Here is a 26,200-nt window from a genome sequence, read left to right on the forward strand (position 1 = left end):
ACAGTTGCATTAAGGCTTTAGGACTTCCCCATGTTAGAAAATTCCTCAAAAATCTACATATCTTGTGATGCAATTAGATGCTACAAATAAATAACTTTGTCTTGCTTTGTTGCTCAGTGGACACCTGCTATCTCCTAAAAGGAGCACAGTCCATCCTGAGTGCATGATTTTCAATTAATTTTTACTGATCCATTGTTTCTTGTAGCATAGTATATTCCATTATATCAAAGTACCATAATGTGTTTTGCTATTTTTCAAATGATGGGAATTCTCTTGGTTTCTAGGACAGAAGTGTTTGGGATTTCTTTAACTCAAGAATATGAAACATGATGTTTAAGATTTTTATTTTAGTATTTATGACAAAGATTTTATTTTATGAATCAAGGTAGAGAAGTATAAACTAAAGTATTTCATTTTCCCATCTCTTCGATTATAGTGGGCAGAAAAATACTGGTATTCTCTCAGTTAGATTTTTTCTTCAATGGTCTGAAATAAGAGGAATCAGCATCCTGTAACACAGAAATAGTTATATTAATCAAAAGTAATCATTCCATATTTTTCTTACTTCGGTCAATGATGGAGACTTTTTAGGATAATCTTATACTTTTTGTATTGTGTTTAGGGTCAAATTTTGCTTTATTGCTATCACTGGAATGTCTGGAAGAGAAATAAAACCTTGTAAATATTTCATTAAGTTAAAGTCTATCACCAAAAAAAAAGGAAAAGAAAGGAGCTTTTTTTATGAAATAGAACTTTTGGGGTATTGAAGTGGTTTGTTTTGAACTGTGTGATAGGATAAGACCTTGAGGGGCAGTTAGGTGGTGCAGTGGATAGAGCACCAGCCCTGACGGCAGGAGGGACCTGAGTTCAAATCTGCTTTCAGACACTTAATACTTCCTAGCTGTGTGACCCTGGGCAAGTCACTTAACTCCAACTGCCTCAGGGTAAAAAAAAAAGATAAGACCTTGGATTTTTCTGTAACAGTAGTTCCCTACCAAAAGAGAAATCTGGCTCAGAGGCCCAGGACAAAGATAGTAAGGGTCAGTATTATATTCATCCTTGCATGATGTCTATAAGCTGTTTTTCTAGGCTTTTCCTTCCTGTTCATGGGACAGGAACCTCAAAGAATTTTGCAACCTAATTGTTACAAAATATTTTTTTACTTTTATGAACTTCACTAAAAGATTAGGTTCAGTTAAGATTCTTGGGGAAAATGAATAAAGACTCAAATTAGAATGATAAGCACACACTCAAAATCCCAGTCTTTAAGCAAAATATTAATCTCATGATGGTTTGTTGTAACACTGTAATAAATGTCAGTTATGTTATTGTATTAAGAATAGCAAGTTAGCATCGACTCATCCCTTTTAAAAACTGTTTTTCTGCATTTCTGGACTAGGGTATTATCTTGTCCTAGTAAGTTATAAAAGTAATGTTTAATCACTCATAGAGTATATATATTTGACAAGAAATTAAGTATCGATTAGTTTGTAATTTGTTTCATTTCAAAATTAATTTTGATGATTGAAAAAAAAACAGGAACAAATAAGTTCCTAACAGAGAGAATTTAATATAGACTCGCAGAAATACTAAATTCATAATGTAGACTGTGTTTTTGCCTCTCCTCTCCCATCCAAGATAAATATTCATGAGAACACTATATATAGAAAGGATAGTCTCTTCCAATCTGAAGGGTTGAACTCAAGGAACACAAATTTTAAAGCAATACTTTTTTAGTCTTCACTTTGTTCTCGCTATAGGCTACATTAAAAGACTCTTCTCAAATCATTTATTAAGTACCTATTATGTGCTTTCCCTAGAAAGTCTTCATTAGACCTCAACACTAGTACAAGCTTTAGGTTTTCCATCTCTTCTTCTACTTAGCCAAAATCCTTTAAAAAAAAAAAATCTTAGTTTTGCTTCTACTTCCTCTCCTCTTACTAATTTTTCTTGATCTTTTGTAATCTAGATTCTGACCACATCACTTAATTGAAACTACTTCCTTTACTTACCAATGATTTCTAAAACATTTTTAAATTCTGGGTTTAAATACCTCATACAGCATAATATAAAAAGAGAATTCTATATGAGGCGATTAATCTCCATTTAAGACCACTTGCTTTAAAAAAAAAAAAAAGGGAAGTATAAGTTCATCAATAATTTCTAATGGTCAAATGTGATGGCCTCTCACATGTCCTCATCCTTCTTGACCTCTGAAGTTTTTTATGTTGCTGAGGATGCTCTCTCTGTGGGACTTCATGACCTCATTATTTCCTGGATCTCCATCCATGTGAATGACCACCATTTCTCAGTCTCCTTTGTTGGCTTCACATGCCTATCAGTCTGTCTCCATGAACATATCTGTCCTGTTCTTATATTCTTTCTTGCCTAGTAACTTTACCAGTTCTCATTGGTTTAATTATCATTTCTATGCATAGGACTCAAATTATATATATATATATATATATATATATATATATATATATATATATATATATATATATATTTACTTGACTCTCTGATCAATAAATTTGAGACTACAATAAGCCAATCTGTTCATTCCATACCCTTTTTCACTACTGGAGCTGGAGTTCAACACCTGGCATCCCTGGCCTAACAGACCAGCTAAAAGATGTTTTTGTTATTAAACACAGAATTAGCTTTTTTTTAAACATTTATGAATTATGATCCTATAAATTTTTTTTATTATAATCTGTTCTTTAAACAATGATATGTAACTTTTTAAAAAGCAGCATAGGTAACAGCATTTTTTTTGTGATGATCAACTTTGATTGATAGAATTAGCTCTTTTCAACAATACAAAGATCCAAGACAATTCCAAAAGACTCATGATAGAAAATGCTATTCATATCCAGAGAAAGAACTATGGAGTCTAAATGTAGATTGAAATATACAATTTTCACTTTTTTATTCTTTCTTGTGGTTTTTCTCTTTTCTTCTGATTCTTCTTTCAAAACATGACTAATGTGGGAATATGTTTACTATGATTATACATGTTTAATCTATATCAGACTGCTTGTCTTCTTGGGGAGGAAGGAGGAAGGAAAAATGGAAATTAAAAAATAAAATAAAAGCAGCATAGGACTTTTTAATGTTAGACACAAAGCCCTTCCGTATCAGTTCCTCTATGTCTGTGATCTCCCTGCTAGAATATCCCTAGCATTTGGCACAGTGCTCAGCAGTTAACAAATGTTTTTTCACTTGTTCATTAAAGAAACCAATTAATTATTAGGCAGGAAATGACTACATAACCAATGTTGTATTAATTTAAATAAATATATGTGAATGCATATATATATGTATATGGAGCACACACATATACATGTATATGCATTTATGAGTACACACTATTTGATGGAAACCTATGATTTCACAACTGTTGGGAATTTCCAACAAAGAAATCTGTTTTACTAATATAACTAGTCTTAGAGAATTGCCTAAAAGGTTAAATTAATGTTCAGATCACCAGGTTAATCTCAGAAGACAGACAGCTATGAGAATAATAAAACTTGTGAACCAACAAATTCTTTGTGTGGTTCTGCAAAACTATAGAGAAAAAAAATTACACAAAACCATACCAGTCCACTCTTAAAATTGTCGATTCTTCTTTTTCCCAACTTGTTTAATAACAAACAGGCCCAAGTTGGAGCATATTGGCTAATGTAGCAAAATGACAAATATGGCTGTTCAGAAATCCAGGCTTCTTTTAGATCATTGGCCATAGAAACCAGCATTAACCGAACACAGCGACTAGTTGCCATTTTATACTCTTGTTTTCCTGGGTTCTCTATTTTCTGGAAAAATGAAAAAATTGCAGTGTTGTAAACAGTCATCCAAGATTGTTTATTTATTAGGCTCTATATACTGAACACGGGCTTATTTATTTTCTCAATCATATATAATCAATTATTTTAAAAATGTTCCTACAATACAAACACATTTAAATATAGACTTTATGTGCTCATCTTCAACAGAACATTAAAAATAACTAATATTTGGGAATAATTAAATTTCATTTTCTGAGGAAACACTAGTAGCTTAACCTAAACAAGTCAAAGGAATTTCTTATAACTTAACAGATGTCTATATCTGATACTTTTCTTTGATGTCCATAAGTTAAATTTCCATAAATTAAGAAACTTGAACTTCACCTCACCATAAATAGTACATTGGTATGAATATAAGTTGTCTTTAGATAAGCAGGGTTGAGAAAGCAAGAAAAAAGTTCATAGAAGTGTTTTCTTTTATTTATTTTACAAATTGAGTTCAGGGCTAATTATTTGATTCATTTACATTAACATATGAGGAGATATCAGATTATACCTCTTGATTTCCTTAAAACTCAGGATGAGATAAAGAGATGAATCAAAAGCAATTAAAGAGTTTCCATGTGAGAAATGGCATCCCTAATTCAGGTTCCATTGACCATACTGGGTTGTAGTACATCAAAAGAATATCTAATCTATTAACACTTCTAATCTATATATATTAAGTAAGATAACAATGATACTTATAATTCACATTTTTCCAAATGCAAAAATTTTTACCTTTGAGACTTCTTCAGTAAAGGCATTTTGTACAATTTTTGATTGGACAGGTCCAGGACAAATGAGCATAACTGTTATCTCTGGATACGTAGTAAGTTCACTCCGGAGGCTATTAAAAAACCCCTAACAGACCACCCCCAAAAGAAGTTTTTGTTATTAAACACAGATAAAAGCTTTCTTTAATCATTTATGAATTATGATATCATAGTTCTTTTACCATAATCTGTCATTTAGACAATGATAGGTAATTAAATTTCACCCTTTAAAAGCAGCATAGGAATTTTTTGTGTTAGACCTCGAGGCATTTGGTTCCATTTGTGAACAAATGCAGGAATTCCTTCAACAATATTCCTTCAAAAACATTAAGCCTCAAAATGGACATTTTCAGGAACAAGTAGCCCATGACTCTCATGAGATGGCCCATTTCATTTCCATTCAGCTCTAACTTAAAGAAATTTTACCCATTGGTCCTCGTACTTCTTCCTGGAAATTAGAATAAATCTAATTTCCTTTCATATAACAAATCTTATCAAAGTGCTTATCAAGCACTTGATAATCATACATAATAATTAATTAATAGTACCTAATGTTAGGCATTGGGGATACAAATACAAAAATGAAACAGTGGCTACCCTAAAGACATATTCAATCGTGAAGGGAAACAATACCTACATATACAAGTATATGCAAAATACATGCAAGAGAAGGGAGTAGGGAAAGAAGGCATTAATTCTTGGGAGAGGGGGGAGGAATCACAAAAGGTTTCATGTAGAAAATGGTGCTTTAAATCTTCAACAGAAGCATTTATATTTGATTCAACAGATAATAGGGAACCACTATGGTTGTTAAGGAGGAGAATGGTCAGATCTGTGCTAAAGGAAACTTTTTTTGGTGGCTTTGTGGAGAATGGTTTGGATATGTTGGCTTAGTGGCAATGAATAAAGGAGAATGCCAAGTTTGTAAGCTGGGGAGAATGGAAGGATAGTGGTGTCCTCAAGAGAAATGGGGAATCCTGGAAGAGGGGTGGGTTTGAAAAAAGCTGTACCCAAATTCTGTGTAAATTTTGGTATGTTACAGTAGAAAATATCTAGTAGGTATATATCATCTATATATACCAGCTATATATCAGCTATATCAGATAGCTTGGAATCTGAGAATCTCCTTCATGGAAACAACCACTAAACTTGAAAGAATAGAAAAGATACTGATTGTATTCTTTCCTAGACTGTCTGTTCTCCAAGCTAAACATTTCTAGTTCCTTCAAATTATTCTCCTGTGACTTAGAGGTGATTCTCCCATACTTCCCTTCCTCATTTAACAAATAATATTTAGCTTCAGCAAATGTTTCATCCAATTTTTCAGTGGGGAAATAACAAGTTTAAAAACAAATCAAATGTGAATTTTCTTAATTCATTTTATAAATTTGAAAGTCAATTAGATTTAAAGACAATGCCATTTTGTTGAAAAACCATGTAGGTGGAGAAGAGAATATTCTCTCAATGCTGTTCCTCCCAGCTCTATCCCATTCCCATCATCTGTTATGAAATACTTCAACATGAACATTCAGAACTTCAGAGACAAGAGATGCCCCTTGAAATCCCAGTGGATAGCCCAAAAGATGTCTGATTTTCTCTAGTATATTTACAGTTTAAGAAGTTGTGACCAAGTCATTCACTGAAACTGCAAGGTGGGCAGAGCCAAGATGGCAGAGTAAAGGCAAGAACTTGCCCAATCTTTCCCCCAAACTACTTCAAATTGCTTTCAATAATGACTTTGGACAGACTTTAGAATATCAGAACACCCAAAAAGATGGAGTAGAACATTTTCCAGCTGAAGGCAACTTGGAAGCTCAGCAACTCAGTCTGTGATACTAGAGTGGGAATCCAATGTGCAGTCCCAGTGCACAATGTGGTGGTGCAGCCAGGTGGGTCTCCAGCCCCAGCCCAGCCTCTGGCTTCCAGACCTCTCAGTCCAGAGACACAAAAGAGGACCTGGAAGGTCAGCAAGAAAGGGCTGAGGAGCCAGAGTGGAAGCCCAGCATACAGTACCAGCACAGGCCTGTGCCCCAGGGTCAGCAGGACAGAACCTCTGAGTCAGCAGCAGTGCTGAAGGCTTCTGGACCTCTCAGCCCAGGGGCACCAGGGAGGACTCTGAAGGTCAGTGGAGAGGATCTGTGGGGGTAGGAGTCTGGTGTGCAGTCCCAGTGGAGCCCCAGTCAGAGGAGCCCAGGCCAGCACACTGGACCTTACAGCTACAGCTGGCAGGAACACACCTAACAGCTCCAGGGTGATTGTGGTCAGATCCCTGGAAGGATCTCTGAAAATAGCTGCACAAATCCCCTGAAGCTTGGAACAGTACACCCTCCACCCTGGAAACAGAGCCCTGCTTTAACAAAGAGTTTAAAGCTGAGTAATGGACTGGAAAAATGAGCAGACAACAGAAAATGTTTCTGACCACTGAAAGTTATTATGGTAACAAAGAAGATCAAAATTCACACGCAGAAGATGATAAAGATCCTACATCTCAAACCTCCAGAAAAAATAAGAATTGGGCTGAGGCCATGGAAGAGCTCAAAAGGTACTTTGAAAATCAAATAAGAGAGATAGAGGAAAAATTAGGGAAAGAATTGAGAGAAGTAAAAAAGGAAATGCAAAAACATAATGAAAAGAAGAATGCTTTAAAAAGCAAAATTGGTCAATTGAGAAAGGTGGTACAAAAGTTTATTGAGGAAAATAATTCCCTAAAAAATAGAATTGAGCAAACGGAAGCTAATGACTTCATGAGAAATCAAGATACAATAAAGCAAAATCAAAAAGAAAAAAGAAAAGAAAAATAGGGGGGAGGGGAAGTGAAATATCTCATTGGGGGAAAAAAAAAAACTGACCTGGAAAATAGATCCAGGAGAGATCATTTTAAAATTACTGGTCTACCTGAAAATCATGACCCCCCCCCCAAAAAAAATAATAAATAAATCATCAAGGAAAAGTGTCCTGACATTCTAGAACAAGAGGGTGAAATAGAAATTGAAAGAATCCACCTCTGAGGGAAATTATGCAACAATCTCCAGAAATGATGCTGTCAGTACAATACTGTCACCTCAATTCCGATACTTTACCACCCTTCTGTATGAAGAAATGAATGAAGCTGTTTATCTTGTTTCCTCTGTGGGGTGGGGTCCCACAGACACAGGAGAAAATCTCTCCTTCCTGGAGTTTTAGAGAATTTCGGGGTCCCTTCTTCAGGCAGGATTCTTTTTAGAGAGTACTCTAAATCTAAATATCTAAAAGTAATGAAATTATTCAAAAATATAAATAAAAATAACTGCTAAATGTATTCGTATCATAACTAGCACAATGCAGAACACTTAGTTAACTAGCTGAATATTCATCTCCTGTGCATAACTTTGCACATTCAAGTATCCCACGCCTGTTTTGTCCTCACTACTTACTATTTACTTCAATTCATCCACTGCCTCCTAAACATATAAAGATATATCTTCCACCTAGATTGTAAGCTAGAAGAGGACAGGCACTATTTCATTTTTGTCTGTATATCCTCAGTGTCTAGTCTAGTTCCCGTCACATAACAGGCATTATAGAGTTCCGACTGGCAAAAGTCATGCAAGGGTGAAAGCTATTACAAAGACACAGTGTTCAGCAAATAATCTTGTGTGTAGAGTAACTTATTCAAATGAATAACTAAATGGCTTTGAGTGTTTGGACATCTAACCACCTGCACTGGCCGCCTGCCTAGGATCTGGATCTAGGAATCAAGGCCTGTCCCCAAGCAATAACTCAAAACATTAACCAAAATGCATTAATGTATGCAAAACACAGGGGCAGCTAGGTAGCGCAGTGGATAGAGCACCAGCCCTGAAATCAGGAGGACCCGAGTTCAAATCTGGTCTCAGACACTTAACACTTCCTATGTGATCTTGGGCAAGTCACTTATCCCCAGCCTCAGGAAAAAAAAAAAAAATGTATTCAAGACACTTTATATAATTCCTCCTCCCTTTATTTGACTTTATAATTACCCTGGGACTTTTTCCTGTCTTTGTGACCATTTAATAGTCTGGCTGGCGCCTCAAACAACAGGGCTGGGATATCGTCATCTGGCAGCTCCCCAGACAGCCTTTATGTAGGTAACTTAAATGATTATTAAACCTTTTATGCAATCATATGTGTGTGTGTATATATATATATATATATATATATATATATATATATATATATATATATATATATATATATATATATATATATATATATATATATAAAAGTCTTCTAGCCTCTTTCTTTGGTATGGATTTTGACCCTTGGTTAAAGGGGGTCTCAGAGTTCCTTTGGTTGGGGAACTCCAGACTCACAATTAGCTTTACCCCTTCGAAGGTTGGGGGTGCCCTTTGTTGGGAGATGTGGGTGGGAGTTCCCATAGGAGGGGATTCCTGACTACAGGCACTTAAGAGAAGAAGCTTGTTACTGATGTTAAATATTAAATTGGCTTTCCACAGCATGATCATGGATGTCATGGACTAAATGTTGTCTGGGAGGCAAAGAGTATCTCTAAAAAGAATGCTGCCTGAAAAAGGGACCCGGAAATTCTCTAAAACTCCTGGAAGGAGAGATTTTCTCCTGTGTCTGGGGATCCCACCCCACAGAGGAAACAATATAAACAGCTTCATTCATTCTATTATCTAGGTGGGGCTAGTTCAGTCCAGAGCTAAAGAATTAGAATTAAAGAGACTCATTCAATTCTATTCAAATTCCAGCTATAGCTGAAACCCAGCTGGTAGATAAAGAGCCAATTTGAAACAACTCTTTGCAGAGGAGCTAAAATGCCACAGAAACTCTTTATTCCTGGCGTAGCAAGCCTCTGCCCACCGGGATGATATTCTCTCAGCACTACCCTATCTTTACCCTCACCTATTTCCCTAACGAGACTTTATGCCTCTGTCAGGATTTCTCTATTAGAAGTTTTACTTAGACTGACTTCCCAATCCCATAATAAGCCTCTTTTATCAAACTAGGTTTTTGGGTCTATAAATTCCTTTACAGAGTATCTCTGCACTGTCAGAAGGGAGTCCCCAAAACTCCCTATCCTTGAGCCGAATCCCAAGGGGTTGCAGGGGAGCCAAACCTCTCCATTTGGTTCCCTGAACCCCGAACCTGCCACTAGACCTTATCATTTAACTCCCTGACCACTAGAAACCCTAATCTCATTTTGGTTCCCTAAATTTATACTTTATCACTTGGTTCCCTGACAGAAGGGAACCCCAAAACTTAAACCTCATCATGCCCTTAGTTAACTTTATAAGAGCATAATCATTACTAAGTGACTGATAAATTCCTTTTAATTTAGCCAATCTATGCCTTCAGGAAGTTAGGTGGCACAGTGGATATATGGGCATGGAGTTAGGAAGACTCATCTTCCTAAATTCAAATCTGATCTTAGATACCTGGATGTTTAATCTTAAGTAAATCACTTAATCCTATTTGCCTTGGTTTCCTCATCTACCAAATAAGATAAAGAAGGAAATGGCAAACCATTCAAGTATCTCTGCCAAGAGATACTCAAACAGAGTAATAAAGAGTCAAAAAGGACTGAAAAATGCCTAACAATAACCACCATGTAGGTCTTTACCAGTTATAATCAGGACACATCTGCATGCAGAAAAAGATCTAAGGAGACTGAATGTAAATCAGCTCATCCTATGTTCGCTCCTTTTTTCTGTTTTTTTCCCCCTCTCTCCTATGATTTTTCCCTTTTGCTTTTAGTTTTTTCTCCCAACATGATTCATAAAACAATGTGTATTAAAAATAAATAATCTTAATATAATTTTTAAAAATAACCAGGACAGAGCCCCTGGTTCCCAAGGCTTGGATTCAGTAATTATTTCTGCCGGAATGGTGACAAGATGGAATACATATTTAATATATTAATTCTGTACAAATGTACATATGGGCTGAGACAAAAGAGAAACTTTTCTGAATAGCTATGCCCCTGCATCCCTCATATGAGCTTAAGGTGCAATTACTCACTGAGACTCTCTTGCCACCCTCTTCTCTTTACAATGACACCTCAGTCCCAATACCTACTTACTTTCACACTGTCCTCTGCCCCTGCAAGCTATCTCTCCTGATGCCATTATGACTAGCTAGTTTCATCTCTTGATCTTTCCCAGCAACTCAAACCAAAGGTTCAAGCTTACAGATAAGTCATTAAAATGTGGTGGGTTTTGGTTGGCTAAAAGCATCATCTGTGGATGGGAACCCTCTCTCCTTCCTAAATAGTCACTTTAAATTTCATATAAAGATTTTTGAGGCCAAATAGGCAAAGATGCCATGCCAAGTTGAGTGAATTGACTCAGGGCAGTGAGATCTACAGGAAGATTTGCACTTTTACAACTCTAAAACTAGGCCTTTCTTTACCTATTGCTCCATCAAGAACCTCCCTTATAGATGATGAATTACTCTGGTCACCTGAATTGCTAAAGTTGTCTAACTAAACGCTATGCTTTCACTTTATCATCATAATATTCACTCCTTAAGTCCCAGAAATGGCTTTTAGTCCTATCAGTATATTGCAATTGTTCTCCTGAAGGCTACCAGTGACTGTTCAATTACTTTTCTGTCTCAATCTTCCTGGATCACTAAGCAATCTCTCTTTAATTTTTCTTCCTTAGTTTTCATGACATAACTATCATCAGGTTCTTTCCCTATTTGTCTCACCTCTCTTTGTTCTTGTTCTCCATCACTGAACCTATCTAGCCCAGTCCCTAAGTGCCCAATGCTCAGTCTTCATCTCATTTTTTTTTAACATCCTCTCCATAGGTGATTGCATCTACTCCCAAGGTTTCTTCACTCACCATCTTTATGCAAATGACTACCAAGCCTATATAATCATCTCTTCTTTTAGTTCCAGTGCCGTATCTCCTTGGTTACCTTAACTCAAACTCAACATGTCCCAAAATAAACTTTTCATTTCCTTTGATTCTTATCTCATTTTACCTATTTAATCTGTTAATTGCACTACCATCCTCCCAATCACAAAACTTCAGGTCACCTTTTGCTCTTCCCTCTGCCAAAATCAACACCCAGCTCAAACATCACCTTCCCCAATTCTGAGACTTGTTGAAGACCTTAGCTTAAAAAAGTCAAGGTCTCCCATTGTATCCTGGGCCACTGGACCCAGATGGCTCTGGAGGGAAAACTGAGCTAGAAGACCTTGCACAGCCCCCTTCCCTTAAATCCAATCCACTTATATCTTCGACAAAAAAAAAAGATCTAATTCAGTTCCTATTGATCAATGATGGACAGAATCAGCTACACCCAGAGAAGGAACACTGGGAAATGAATGTAAACTGTTTGCATTTTTGTTTTTCTTCCCAGGTTATTTTTACCTTCTGAATCTAATTCTTCCTGTGCAACAAGAAATCCGGTTCTGCACATATATATTGTATTTAGGATATACTATAACATATTTAATATATATGGGACTGCCTGCCATCTAGAGGAGAAGGTGGAGGGAAGGAAGGGAAAAATCGGAACAGAAGTGAGTGCAAGGGATAATGTAAAAAAATTACCCATGCATATGTACTATCAAAAAAAGTTATAATTATAAAATAAAATAATCCAATCCACTTGCATGTCCTGGCATCACCTCCCTGATGACAAAGTCCTCTTCAATAACTAAAAACAAACAACAACCACCTTTCCTCCAGCTAAAGAGATATACGAGACTTCATCTTCTATCTCCAAACTTTTGTATAGACTGTCTCCCATTCCTGGAATGCACTGACATCTTACCTCTTCCTCTCAGAGTTTCTTAATTTCTCAATCCTTCCAATGACTAATGCTTCCTCACCACCCTAAAATTATCTTGTATTTATTTTGCACATCAACTTTATCAATTTGTGCTGCAGTAGCAGACTTAGATCCTGGAGGGCAGCAACCATTTGGTTTGACACATAGAAGATAATTAATGTATTCCTGATGGATTGATCTTTCTCATTCAATTGGATTGGAGAGCTCCATCTGGAGTAGTTCTTAGGAAGGCATATTAGGGATCAGATTGATTGAATGCCTAGAGATATAGCTAAGCAGGGCAGTACTTGAGTTTGGATCCAGCCTCAGAAACTTCCTAGCTGTGTGATCCTGGGCATTTATTTCACTTAACCACTCTCTGCTTCAGTTTCCTCATCTGTAATATCACCTACCTCCCAGAATTGTGATGAGGATAATATGGGATAAATTTCCCTCTTCTGCTATATGTCCTATTTGCCCTGATAAAATAAAAGCTCCTTAAGGATAGGGATCATAATTTTTGGTAAGTGACAACAGCTCTTATTGAGTAATTGATTGATTGACCGATCTTCCTACTTCAATTTTGTAAGAGATTTTTATCTGGATCTCTCTTTAGAATCAAAGCATGACCTAATTGAATACCTTCATTATCCAGATATGAAATTCAGGCCCAGAGAAATGAAATAATCTGTTCATAGATTTGTCCTCATTGCCTACTTCCAGATCCAGAATCTATTCCATGGAAAGGGCTTATTGCAACTTTCATTCTATCTTTCAGCATATTTATTTGTATATTTATTATATCTGTGATATTTGACCATAAGCCCATTGAGAATAATAATCTGTGTTTTTTTATTTTTGTATCTTCAGTCTCTAACCAAGACCATGCTTATTTTAAGTATCTAACGAATTACTGTTGAATTCAATGGAAATTTAACTTATACCTACCTCAAAACTGCTTGCCTGCCCTTCAAACAATGATACTTTAGATTAATAACCTATTATTTTAAAATACACACATACACACACATGTATACATATACACATATATAAATGTCACTCCTACAATTAATCATTTTATAATAACACTACTGACAGTTATAGAACTATCTTTTCCAAATCACCAATTTGGACATGTTTCCCTGAGTCACTGGCCAGCAGGAAGTGCACAGTATACTGGAGACAGTTCTAAATATAGATTATTATCTAAACTCAGTAAAACACAACTTACATGAAGTGCATGTTTGCTAGCGGCATATCCAGAAGCAAGAGGAGCTGTTGTGATGCCCAAAAGACTGGACACTGTAACAATCTTTCCTTGCTTTCTCTCAATCATGTGAGGCAAAACACATTTCGTTAAGGAGATTGTTCCTTGAAAGTTAATTTCCATTAGCTCTTTATAAACATCCAGGTTTGTTTCCACAAACAAAGAACGCTGACTCCTTCCACCATTGTTTACCAGAATATCAATCTTGGGTAAAAAAAAAAAAAAGAAAAAAAAAAAAGGTAAAAATTTAAGAAGGAAAAGTGAATATATTATTAATTGGAATGATTTTTCACTGGAAGATTACTATACTAAAATAGTAAGTATTAAAATTCTAGTCAAGACAACAATAACAACAACAACCAAAAACAAACAAACAAACTAGTCAACAACTCAAACAGAGAAGCAAAATCATTATTCCAGACATAGTCTGGATAACAGGATGGCAAATTAGATAGAGGCCTGGATCTGAAAGGAGGGAAGACCTGAGTTCAAATCTGTAATCCTGACACAGTGTCTCTCAGAATCATTTTCCTCAACTGTAAAATTGGAATTTTAATAGCAGCAGCCATCTTCAAGATGGTTGTAAGGATAAAATGAGATTATATTTAGGGAAACCTATAAATATTAGCTATTAACATTATTTTGAAATCTTTCTGAATTAAAGGTCCATTATTCTAAAATGGAGAAAGGGTAATGAATAAATGAACTAATTTTAATTTTTCATAGAAATCATTTAACTATTCTGCATGTATTACAACTACCTTCTATAAAGAAAAAATACCATGGCAAGAATGAACCAGCTCTTACCTTAGACCCAATTCTATTTACAATTAAATTTTTCTGTTGACATAAACCACTTCTAGGATAGTGCCCCATCTATCTCCTTCTACCCCTTATCATGAATTTTTGTTCGAGACTCTTAATCATTTTTATTTAAGTAAAAAAACAAAAGGCCAACTATTTATTTTTTAATCAAACCACTAGGAAAACATAACGTAGTCTTGAAACACTGAACAGGAAGACTATGTTAACTGCATTTAGTAAGAAGTTGGTATAAAGAGAACAAGATCTTTTCCAACACAAGGCCTGGTTCTAACATGTTGCTCAAAGTTGATAACTGGATAATTGGCACTACTTGTCTATGCTCTCCATTTCAACCTGCCTTTGTCCCCAGAGATTTAAATTTGTCTCCTTATCTTTTCCTGTCCTAAAAGGATCCTCTCCACAGATTGTTTCTATTGAAGAGAACAAATCAGCAAAACCAGAGTCAGGTATTATATCTTTTTCTGCTTTGGGGAATACTTCCTTTCTCCCAAACCAGTTGTCTACCATTCCCATTAAGCAAAAAGCTTAGACTCTTAATCATTTTTAAACACATTTTTTAAATTTGAATTTCAAATTTTCTCTACCCCTCCCCTGAGATGGTAAGCAATCCAATATAGGTTATACATGTGCAATCATGTAAAACATTTCCATATTTGTTATTTTATTCAAGAAGACTTGAATTTAAACAAAAGAATGAAAGAAAAAAAGAAAATAAATGAAAGTAAAAAAACAGCATGCTTCCATCTGCATTCAGACAATATCCATTTTTTTCTCTGGAGGCAGATAGCAGCTACAAATACTTTTTTTAAAAAAGACAGTGCCAACTCAAAATACAACTTACTTGACCAAACTTTTGGAGAACTGTTTTTGTTGCTGCTTCATGAGAACTTCTGTCAGTTAAGTCAAGGGGCAAAACAAGTATGTCCTTTTCTTTCAAGTTGCTAATCTCTAAACGAAGAGGTTGAAACATGGACATGACTATCAGGTCACTGCTCCATCACATTCCCATTATCATTAAACACAGCTCCCACCTAAGAAAGTGCACTGTGGGAGAGTTGCATCAGTTTCTAAAATAGGTATCAAATATGTACAGCTTGGTATACTAGAGCAATCACTTTCTTAGGAAGCATCTTGATTGTATTAGCCAAAAAAAGGGCTATATCATTTCTATGGGCAGAAGTTCAGTAGCAGGAACAGAAAGGATCACATTGAAATCCAAGGTCTTAAAAGTCTACAGACATGAAATCAGATTTTAGGCAACCCTCAGGAAGTACAAAATGGCCATATTATTATTTCCTAAGGCTCTAAAGTTTTTTTTTAACCTTGGAAAGATGTTACAATCAAGTTGTTCAGGGAACGTACTTCGTAGAGGTATTTGTTAAGAAATATGACCAAATAAAATGTAGCAATGTGCGTGTTTCAAATAGATATTGGTTAAGGTCAATATCTTTTCCTATAATCTGTTCTTAATGTACAATTCAGCCAGAAGAAAACAAGAGCAACTTGCTAGTGTAAACAAAAGACATAACTGGACATTCTGAGAGAGCCTGACAAATTTAATAGAAATCTAAATATAAGGTTAAGTGCTAGGTGATCTTAACTGCTTATGAACTCATCATTTCTGATTTGGCTTCATTCACTGTTTAGGCCTGAAAGAAGTACAAAAAAAGACAGAAAAACATCCAAGTTTTCACGGGAAGGGTGGTGAATTAAGCCAGATAACAACTGGCAATAAAAGGGCCTTTTGACCTTACTCAACATTAATTGGGTAACTATGAGGATGAGCACATTAATCAAATGAGTTGAAGAAGGAATTTCAGGAGGACTGATTTAATACAATGGGGTTCTTCTGTTCTATCACCAACACAAGACTATTTTAGTAGATGGGGAAAAAAAAAAACTTTTCTAACAAAAAACAGAAAATTCTCAGTTTGGGGCTTGAATTTCTAATAATAAATATTAGCTTGAATACTTGAAACTGCTTCTAAATGACATAGCAAAAGCAAAAGAATTGAGCTGATTGCCATGGCACCATCTTAAGTGTTATTAGCTTTATTTTTATTGTTGTTGTTACTATTATTATTACCTACCCCTCTGCTACCCTTTATTTTGTAGTTCTAGAAGGGGCTAGTGGCTAAGAAAGAACAAAGAGAATGGAATGAGAGTTCTAAAGAAAGAGGAAAGAGTGTTCTACAGAAGAGGGAAAGGGAAGGATTCATGAAAGACTTCATGGAAGTGTACAAAATATAACCCAGGTACAGCAAGCAGAACTGATTCAGCTGGAACACAGAATATTGATTCATTCTATGGTATGGGGTTTGTCACCAAATTATGGTAGACACCAAAAGTTGGGGGTCATCATGTGAATTCACAATGGCCATTCTTTTTTGGCAAAAGGTAGATTTATTTAGGGAAGAGGTTACAAACAAAATGAAGGAATACAATAGTCATTAGGAATGGTAAATATGAAATAGAATTTGGAAAAGCATATAAAGACAAGTTCCTCAGTGAACTCATAATTACCCAGTAGAAAAGGAAAACCCTATGAGGCATGCCCTTAGCTGGGAGACTAAATACTGAATGGGACGGAGCACCCTGAGAGAGAGTTAGTTAGCTGTAAGGAGGAAAAGTGGGACTGGAAAGCCTAGTGGAGTTAGGGGAGATACCATGTGGCATGGGAGAAAGGAAAAGACACCACAATTTAACACCAATTGAAGTGGGCTAAGTTCCAAAAGATTTAGCAAAGAAACCAGGGCAAGAAGACAAATTTATAGGAAAAGCTAGAGAGACCAGAGTGTCATGTTACTTGTTTTCTAATTTTATGATTTACTGGTAGGTTTGAGGGATTGTTTATTCACTATTGCCTCAGGAATTTGGTTATCACTGACCAATAGATTGTAACTAAATTATTATACTCTTAAGGCCAAGAGACTTTAGAATCATTGACAGACAATTGACTATTGTTAGAACAATAGTACTTTAAGGTCAAGGGACTTCGAGATATTTCCCACAGATGTTGTACCCCATTAACACACCTATGGGGGTGAGGGGTGGGGGTGGATAGGGTAAAAAGGTAAACCTTTAAGTCCAAGCATTCAAATCAGGGACAAGAAAACTCCCTCCCACCTCGAAAAAATTTTACCATATTCTCATAGCTGTAAAGTTAAGACTAAATTTACTACAGAAGATTTTTTAAAATATAAATTAAGTATATTCACAATTTTACTTACCAAGACATTTGTTTTTTACCCTTTCTAGTTCATTTGCATTTCTTGATGATAACACAAGGGATGTTCCCAATTTAGACAACTGGTAGACAAGCTCCTCACCAATTCCACTTGAGGCTCCTGTCACCCAAACCACCATATCAGACAACTCCCATTCTGTTCAAAAGAAAATGGGGGGGAACATTTCAATTATTCTAACATGTAATAATAAAAACCTTATTCCTCCCCCCAAAAAAATTGACTTTAACATAAAACACAAGGAGACTATCCACAAAAAAAAAAAATTGAAAATAAAATCTTCAGAAAAATCTTAAGATTATTATTGATGACCTTTGAGAGAGTAGTCTCAGTGGAGTGATGAGGTTGGAAACCAGAATGAATACAAGAAGTTGAAGAAGTAACTTAGAAGAGAGAAGTGAAGGCAACGATTATGGACAGTTTTTTCTAGTCTAGCTGCAGAAATAAGATAGCTATAGGATAATCACATAAAGGTATGGTAAAGTCAAATGAAGGTTTTGTCTAAAATGAGGGAGAACTAGGCATATTCACATGCAAATGAAAGAAGTTGATACACAAAAGAGCCAAATAGTAAGATTTAATTCCCAGAAGAAATGGGTGGGAATGCAACTCATGGCACTAGTAGAGGGTCTGGCCTCAGCAAGAAGAAGGATCATATCTTTGTTAGAGATAAGAGCAAAAGAGGGGGAAATTGGAGGAGGAAAGTGAAGAATTTTAAGCTATAGGATGAAAATGAAAAGGATGACTTCTGTTTTCCTGATAAAATAGGAAACAGGATCCTTTGCTGAGAAGTGATGAGAGTGAACTCTGAAACTGTCCCCCTTGACTTTGGGGGGAAAGCAATGAAGGTGAACTCTGAAACTGTGTCCTCTTTGATCTGTAAAAGAAACAGGTACTCAGAAAAGTCTGGGGAAGCATATGTTCCCAGACAAAGTTAAGTGGCTTCATTCAATTGGAGATCCTGGTCAAATCACCCTCCATTGATCTTTTGGGGGTAGCCTGATTCTCTTCAGGAAATTCCAGGCTCTGGGAAAAAGCCTTCAAAAGATCTGGGCCTGTTGTTCCTACTGAGTGACTTGAAACTCCAAGGTAAGTATCTAGGCCTGAGGGTATTGACTCTCTTTTCAGCTGGCACCAAGACTCAGACTTCTTATAAAAAGACAATTTTGAACTCCAAATCTCTGCAGAAGTCCAAAGTAGGATTATGCTTTACAAGGGACCTCTCTTCTTGGCACAGCTGCCTGCCAGGACTCCTGCCGGCTGTGAAGATACCCTCTTCTCAGTGATAACCTTTTGTTATTTCTCTGCCAGGACCTCTTGCCACTGAGGAATCTGTCTTCCTAGCAAAGCTGACTTCTCAGTGCCAATAAAAATCCCTTTTGCCATTCAGACTTTTCGGGTTTGTGAATTCTTTCACATTGGACCTGCACACCAAGGGTATTCCCACCCCAATTCTCACAACTCTCTGCCCTGCCACTAACCACATCAAAGGGACTAGGGAAGAGGTATAAAAAGAAACTTAAAAGAGAAATGGGGTTTTAAAATTAAATTTTGTTAAAGTTTAGAATACTGGATGTGGGGAGTATGGTAGTCCATTAAGGAAAATAAAAAGACTGCTATGTAGCAGTAATTAAGATTAGAAACAAACATGTAGTCCAGTGTGCATCGTGGTGTAGCTCCTTCCCACAGCATTTAGTAGCACAAATGGATATCAGTGGAGAAGGGGTTGATGGAGATGACAGAGTGTGGTTCTACTAAAGCATGAACTGGACAGAACATGGAGGCAAGGAAAATAATGGTGGACGTCACATAGCTAAACTGGTTAGCTACAGAATCATTGCTTCAACTGTAGTGGTGGGGGATGACAGTACACAATCTGAAGAGTTCCTGGAGCAAATAATTAGCCTGGAGGAAGTTTAAGGGGAGCCAAGATCCTAACAGCAAGGTCTGGGATGCTAGACTCTGATCCTGGGCAGATCCTTGAAGATGAAAGCTCTGGTGCCATGGGGTAGGGACTGAAGAGAGGGCATTCCCCTTCATGGGAGCTCTGTGGTCATAAAGAGGTGAAGGGTTTGTGGCCATGAGTCAGAGCAGAGCAGCAACATATTTCAGGGCTATGAAGGTGGAAATAGGCCTTTAAATCCATGCCCTGAGCAGGCCTGCTGCCAGTGCTCACACAGCCCCAGATCCTCATGCTAACTCTCCTGGGCAGCTGCTGCACTCCCCTCCCAGTCCCTGGGGGGGGGAGGAGGTTCACTTAATTATTTCCCACCTCTTGATGCCAGGCAAGGACTTGCACCTGACACTGCAAAGAAAGCTAGAGGTTTAGCCTCAATACTCCCTGTTTGGTCTGAACAAGGCAAAATACCAGTGAGCCTTACCCCTTGCCTCAATCGAAGGGCAATGCCTGTTGATATTTGTTCACCCTACGGAGTTTAGAATGTCTCTGTAAAAATCAAATGTAATGCATGATGCAAAGTGCTAAATAAACACAAACTAGAAGTGAAGTGTTGGTTCAATATAGCGAAAATGATTTATTCTCTCCCAAGAGCCCAATTCACTTACTCCCCTGACCCCTAAGACAGAGTGCAGCAGAACAAGTGAAAATCCTAATCAAACTGACCCGGCTACATCACAGGAAGAAGATCAAATTTTGATCTCTGGTTTCCTAAGGCTCCAAAACTTACACAAAACATAAGAAAGGTAAAGTTATCAGGGTATAACTTAGGGGGCTTAGACAAGCTTTAAAAAATGCTCAACTAACCGGGGCCCCCCAAAATTCTGCCTTCACTATTAAAACCCAAAGACCCTTGGGAAAGAGGCTCCGTTTTCTCCAACTTACTCGTGGGTCTGGTGGAAAGGGCAAGGATTCAGGAGTGGAGATCCTTTGGTTCAAATCTCATATAGTACCTGTGGGACTGGGGTAACTAAATCTATGATCCTCACAGGTATGTAAGTAGAGAGTTTTTACAGAACTTTAATAAATGCTACAGAAACTAACAAAAAATAGCCTTTGTGTGCACTTTGCAAAGAGCATTCTTGCATAACTTAACGTTAGAAACAGCCCCTTGCACATTCTCTTGGGCTACGGCGACTTACTAAGCACAAGCCGCTAACCTCTCCTCTTTCACAACTGCCGGGCAAGTGAGCGGGTAGTTCCCAGGCTGCTGAATGAGCTTTCTGCTGCCAGTTAGGCCAGCTCCTTGGGGCAACAAGAAGGGGATGGGGGCTGGAAGAACTTGGCAAGGGCCGTCCTAGTTCCCAACGTCAAACTCTGCCCTCCACCCAAACCAGGGGGACTCCGGAGGCGCTGCCCCTTCCGTTTTCGCACTTGTCAGGCCTTGCCCACTAGCACTCCCAGGCGTCCTCTAACCCGAGCCACCGGAACCAGAGTTCGGGAACTCAGAAAGGGCTGGGCTCATGCACCGCCCAGCTCCGGGAGCCCACGGCTGCTCTCCGGGCCTCCTCCCGCGGCGGGGAGGCTTGTCTGTACCCAGCACAGAGGCGGAGGCGAGCCCCCCCACCCCCAGGGAAGCCAGCGGCCGCCAATGCCCGGCAGTCCCCGGCACCCGGACGAGGCCCTCACCTGGCCGGCGCCCCTGCCACTCGGCCCACATCAGAGTCAGGTCTCCGTCCGCCCGCACGAAACGGACCAACTGCAGCCCTAGGTAAACGAGCACACAGGCCAGCAGCAGGGACAAAAGCAGATCCCAGCTCATGCTCGCCGCGTCCTGCTCCGATCCCAAAGAAAACGCAGTCGCAGGAAGCCCTCTCCTCCCGGGCAGCAGCCTTCCTCCTTCCCGAGCTCCCGCCCTATCACCCGGCTCAGCACTAGGCGAAGCTCGCAAAGCTGGGCGGCGCTGGGCGGCGCTGGGCGGCGCTGGGCGGCCCTGCGACCATGCCCGCCCGGGCAGCACGCTAAATATAAACCTTCCTCAGGCCCCGCCTCCCGACCCTGCTCGCAAACCGGGCCCGCCCTGAGCGCGCTTCTGCCTGCAGAACTGAGGGCTTGGGTGACGGAGAGGGATTTTGGAAGTCGTGTGGTTTTACCCCGCCTCGTTTTACAGGCGTACCCACAAGACTGGAAATCAACGCGGGAGAAATTAACGCGCAAGGCCAAGGCTGGGAGGGGAACGGCTGAGAGGACTGCTCTCCACAGCTCCGAGGCTCGGCCCATAGAGCACTGACCTCGAGTCAGGAAAGATCACCTTCCTACGCAGTTCAAATCCATCCTCACACACTTAGTACTGTATGACCCCGGGCGAGGCTCTTCATCCTAGTAGCCTCACTTAATTCATCTGTAAAATCAGCTGGAAATAGCGAACCATCCCCTTTTGTAGTGTTCTCAGTGGGTTTCTGGAGGTCTTGGAGCAGCCTTCCTTTCACTTGACTAATCACCACGAGAATAGCCAGGTGTTAAAAGTCCAAATTCTTTATTGTCTCCTTGCCTGGGGCTTGACTAGCTTTCTGGAGGCCCTTCAGACCGGCCTGGGTCTCAGGGGGGGAGCAGGAGGCCTGGCCAGCCACCGCGAGGCTGAAGATGGAATGAATCTGAGTCCTCTCCGAGTCTGTCTGGCCCTTCTGAGCCTGTCTCTGGCCCTCACAGGCCTTGGTCTCAGTGAGGGAAGTGCAGGAGGCCAGGCCAGTCACAATGCTGTGAGATGAAGTGAATGAATCTGGCTCTGCAATCCAGGGCTTGAGCTCCCTCCTCCGGTGCGCTTGTCTTATCTAGTTCTGACTCTGGCTGAGGTTGTCCTAGCTTATGTGCTCTTTTATAATTACATTATCATAGGTGTGAATCTTGTAGAACTATATTAAGTACTTAGTACTAGTACGGAACTTGAGAACTATTAATCACCATGCTAACCTAGATAACCATTGTCTTATCAATTCCTCTGACTTAGCACCTTGTAAGAATCTTTGTTTAAGTACAAGTTCGGGCTCACAATACACTTTGCCAAAAAACCCTCAAGTAGAGTCATGAAAAGTAGGATATAGAAGTAGCTAGATGGAACAGAGGATGGAACAAAAGCTTACACTACGTTTAAATTTTTTAAGTATTGGTCCTCTCTAAAAGTAGAGGAGAAATTATTGGCAATATTTCATGTTTTGTGTCTGTTTCTTTGTGCTGAAACTTTTATAGGAGTAGCTATTGGTGCAGTGGATAGAGCCCAGGCCTGAAGTCAGGAGAACCCGAGTTCAAACTTGGCCTCAGACACTTAACACTTCCTAGCTGTGTGACCCTGGGCAAGTCACTTAACCCCAAATTATATCAAAAAAAGAATCTTTTGTTGTTTAAAATTTTTCTTTTCTGTGAAGGAAATAAAAGCTACCTCATACATAATCTAACTGTGCTTTGAGTCTATTTCAGATCTTTTCTGATAGAACACTGGCACCATACTTTTGATTTTTATTGCTTTTGCCCAAGATTGGGGTGGGAGAAACTGCATGCATAAAAAGTCAAAAGATGTGATCTAGTCTAGTGACTGCTTTTTGAAAAGTCTGGGACTAAGTTCCCTGTGGGAAGTGAAGCCTCCAGCTTCTATCCATACACTGGTCTGCTGTATTATGGTATGATAAATTGTCTTTCTTTGTCCCAGTTGTATATATTCTGGCTTTTAGATGAAGAAGAATGGATATGGTATGATCTTATGAGCAGCTGGAGTCCATGCTGGAATTTTCCAGAAGCCAGAAAATGAAGAAAAATGATGAAGCACAAGGTTGGAAAAGCAGTTTGGAATAGAATGGAAAAACTCACAAAGGAGGTCTTATGGCTAAAGTGAACTTTCAGGTATGCTCTAGTGTGCCTGCTCAGGAGGAGGGAAAGTGTTTTTTTGTTTGTTTGTTTGTTTGTTTGTTTTTAATAATACTTTGAATCCATTTATTTAAAATAATATTTAAAAACATGGAAATATATGAAGGGTTTTTACATAAAAGATCATGAGAATGATGTCTGGAGCTGCATTATTTCCAACTTGAGATAAAAATACAAATTAAAAATTTGTTGCTTGTTAATGCCCGTTCTCCTTTGTAAAACACTATGTATGGATTTTAGATGAATTTTATTCTTATTTTGAATATTTGACTATCTTTCATGTACAATAAGGATATTAGGCCCAATGTCATTCCCAAGGTGATTGTATCCTTCCTAGGCAAGTGGCCTGGGGTTTCTTGAAAAGTATTAAGGTCTCTATTACTATTGGGGTTTCTACTATATCATTCCTAATGACTGCACTATCAATAATATCCCCAAGTGATGACTTAGTCTGGCTAAAGCAGAGATGCATATTTATCCACATATCTGTCATGCTGCATTTTGAAGAGAACTTGGTAGAGTTAATGCTGTGTAAAAAATGTATAAGTCTCTGTCCAATCTCCTCAAGGATTAAGATGTTAAGGAATGTAATCCATGTCTGTTCTTGCTTTATCTTTGCAATCCATATCCCTTTAAAAAAGAGAAATGTTTCTGTTTGTTTTGTTTTTAAACAGCCATTGTGTTAACAAGAAAGAGCCTGACCCTTCTTGTTAGCAAGGAGGCTAAACTCAATTCCAAGGGAATCAAGAACTGAGGGATTCTTCAGTGTGATAGAATGCCTTACCCCTGAAATGATCAGACTTTTAATTTGAGAAGTTCACTGGGAGAAGAATGGAGAATGGATTGGAGTCGGGAGAAAGACTTGAGGCAAAAAAAAAAAAAAAAAACCCACCACAGAGTCTGTGTGTGTGTGTGTGTGTGTGTGTGTGTGTGTGTGTAAAGAAGCCATTGAAGTTGCTTTGATACTTAACATAGTTTCATCAAATAGTTCAAGTAGTAGATTAATAAATTATTTTGAGTAAAGATGATGATGAATCACAAATGCTTAACATTTAGTTCTGAGTTCCTCACTGAAGATGAGAGCTTGGACAATCATTAAATTTTGATGAAAATTTCACACTTTGAAATAAAACATTTCAAATTTGAAAGGGGCCTTAGAAATCATCTAGTCCTATTTGTGCTTGAACAAGAATCCACTCTGAAACATTCAGTTTCAGCCTCTTATTGAAAATCTTCAGAAATGTGATCCCTGAAGTGCCTCTTTCACTCTAAGATACCTCTAATGCTTAGAAATGTTTTCCCTAAAAATTGAGATGAAATCTTTTTCTCTCAATCTTCCACACATTGTTTATAAATCATGAAAGGAGTAATTATTTCAGTGTTGATCTCCTCTAAAAGGAGTGAGTATAAAAAACAATTGGTTAATAGTAGAGACCTTCTTTGGTATCTGTTTCCCCATTGGCAATATGGGCATTGAGGGAACTGCATTAAACAACTTCCAGCTGCTTTTAGAAAATGCACTACATAAAGCACTGGAAAATTAAAAAAAAATTTTTTTTTGAGGAATAAAAGAATTAATGCATCTGAAGTTCCTGACAGTTCAAAATCTATGCTCTGATGGTCTAATGAGGACAGAGTATGGCAAAATTGTTCACCCCACATCAGATCGTTTTTTACATAATCTGGTAGAAAGAATCTTGAATTTGATATCAGTTAACCTGAATTTGAATATTGACTCAGCCTTGGGCAATTTATTTAATTTTTATGTGTCTGGATTTTCTAATATGTAATGTCAAGATATCAAAAAATCTTCTGTTTTCCAGAGCTAAGATCTAGCACGCAAACTCTGTCCTGGGTTTGGGTCAGCTCCTTTTCACTCGTCCTCTAAATAATCTCAGCCACAGAAAATTCCCAGAATTGCTTCATATAATTATTGCATTGCTTACATCAGAACCTTGTGCTCTCTGACCTCAAACATCCCCTGTATCCATGCCCTGGACATGAAGTCCTGCTGTAAATCAAACTAGTCACATTGTTGCTGTTACCCTTCATTGTCAGAGCTACAGCTCACTGTGTAGCCATTGGCATAAATATTGAGAATTAGCCATACTAAAGTAGCCATGCATGTCCTTGCTTGCAAGCTGTTTCCCTCATTTTGAAATTAAACTTCTGTTTCATTCCTGACTCCTCTCTCTAGCCTGCTCTATTTGGCTCTGGCTACTTAAAGGTTCTATCTGATTGACAATCAAATGAGAGCAGCTCTCCTTTCTTATCACGATTTTCCCCATGGGGATTTTGATAGATTGTGTGTAGGCATAAGAAATTGAATGGCTATGTTGGGGGAACTTTGTGGAAGTTGTAGATTAGAAACTCAGAAATGTATAAAATATATACATAGTATTACATAATAGCAATATAATTTATTTTAATACCATAATAATTCATACCATACACCATATACCATATACCATAATAACTTCTTCTTTGGTATGAAGGAAAGGCCAGATTTTCCAGATCAGAGAAGCAGTGCCTCTTAATTCTTATAAAGTATAAGGAATAACTGTATTAATGTTTCTTTCTTTTGTTTTCTACTAAATATACATTTCTTTTAAAAAAATAATAGCTTTTTATTTTCAAAATATATGCAAATATAGTTTTCAATATTCACCCTTACTAAA

At 38.0% G+C, this 26,200-nt stretch overlaps 1 protein-coding gene across 1 annotated transcript; it reads right to left on the bottom strand.

Moving 5' to 3' along the window:
* Positions 1 to 327: 327 nt before the first annotated feature.
* Positions 328 to 21,718, bottom strand: DHRS7 (dehydrogenase/reductase 7). The gene is made up of 7 exons (XM_074290279.1): positions 21,294 to 21,718; positions 17,693 to 17,845; positions 15,304 to 15,410; positions 13,602 to 13,841; positions 4,569 to 4,691; positions 3,600 to 3,815; positions 328 to 509 (listed from the first exon to the last, which is right to left on the bottom strand). The coding sequence occupies exons 1-7, from the start codon at positions 21,424 to 21,426 to the stop codon at positions 462 to 464; spliced, it is 1,020 nt and encodes a 339-aa protein (XP_074146380.1). The 5' UTR covers positions 21,427 to 21,718; the 3' UTR covers positions 328 to 461.
* Positions 21,719 to 26,200: the final 4,482 nt, after the last annotated feature.

This window comes from Sminthopsis crassicaudata, chromosome 2 (assembly GCF_048593235.1).
Source record: "Sminthopsis crassicaudata isolate SCR6 chromosome 2, ASM4859323v1, whole genome shotgun sequence".
Classification (NCBI taxonomy): Eukaryota; Metazoa; Chordata; class Mammalia; order Dasyuromorphia; family Dasyuridae; genus Sminthopsis; species Sminthopsis crassicaudata.

Coding starts and splice junctions, on each gene's coding strand:
- DHRS7 (XM_074290279.1), bottom strand. CDS start 21,426: ATGAGCTGGGATCTGCTTTTGTCCCTGCTGCTGGCCTGTGTGCTCGTT. Junction 4,692..13,601: donor CTAGCAAACATGCACTTCAT/GTAAGTTGTGTT, acceptor GTGGTCTGTTAG/GGGTTTTTTAATAGCCTCCG. Junction 3,816..4,568: donor TTACTGAAGAAGTCTCAAAG/GTAAAAATTTTT, acceptor TCATTTTTCCAG/AAAATAGAGAACCCAGGAAA.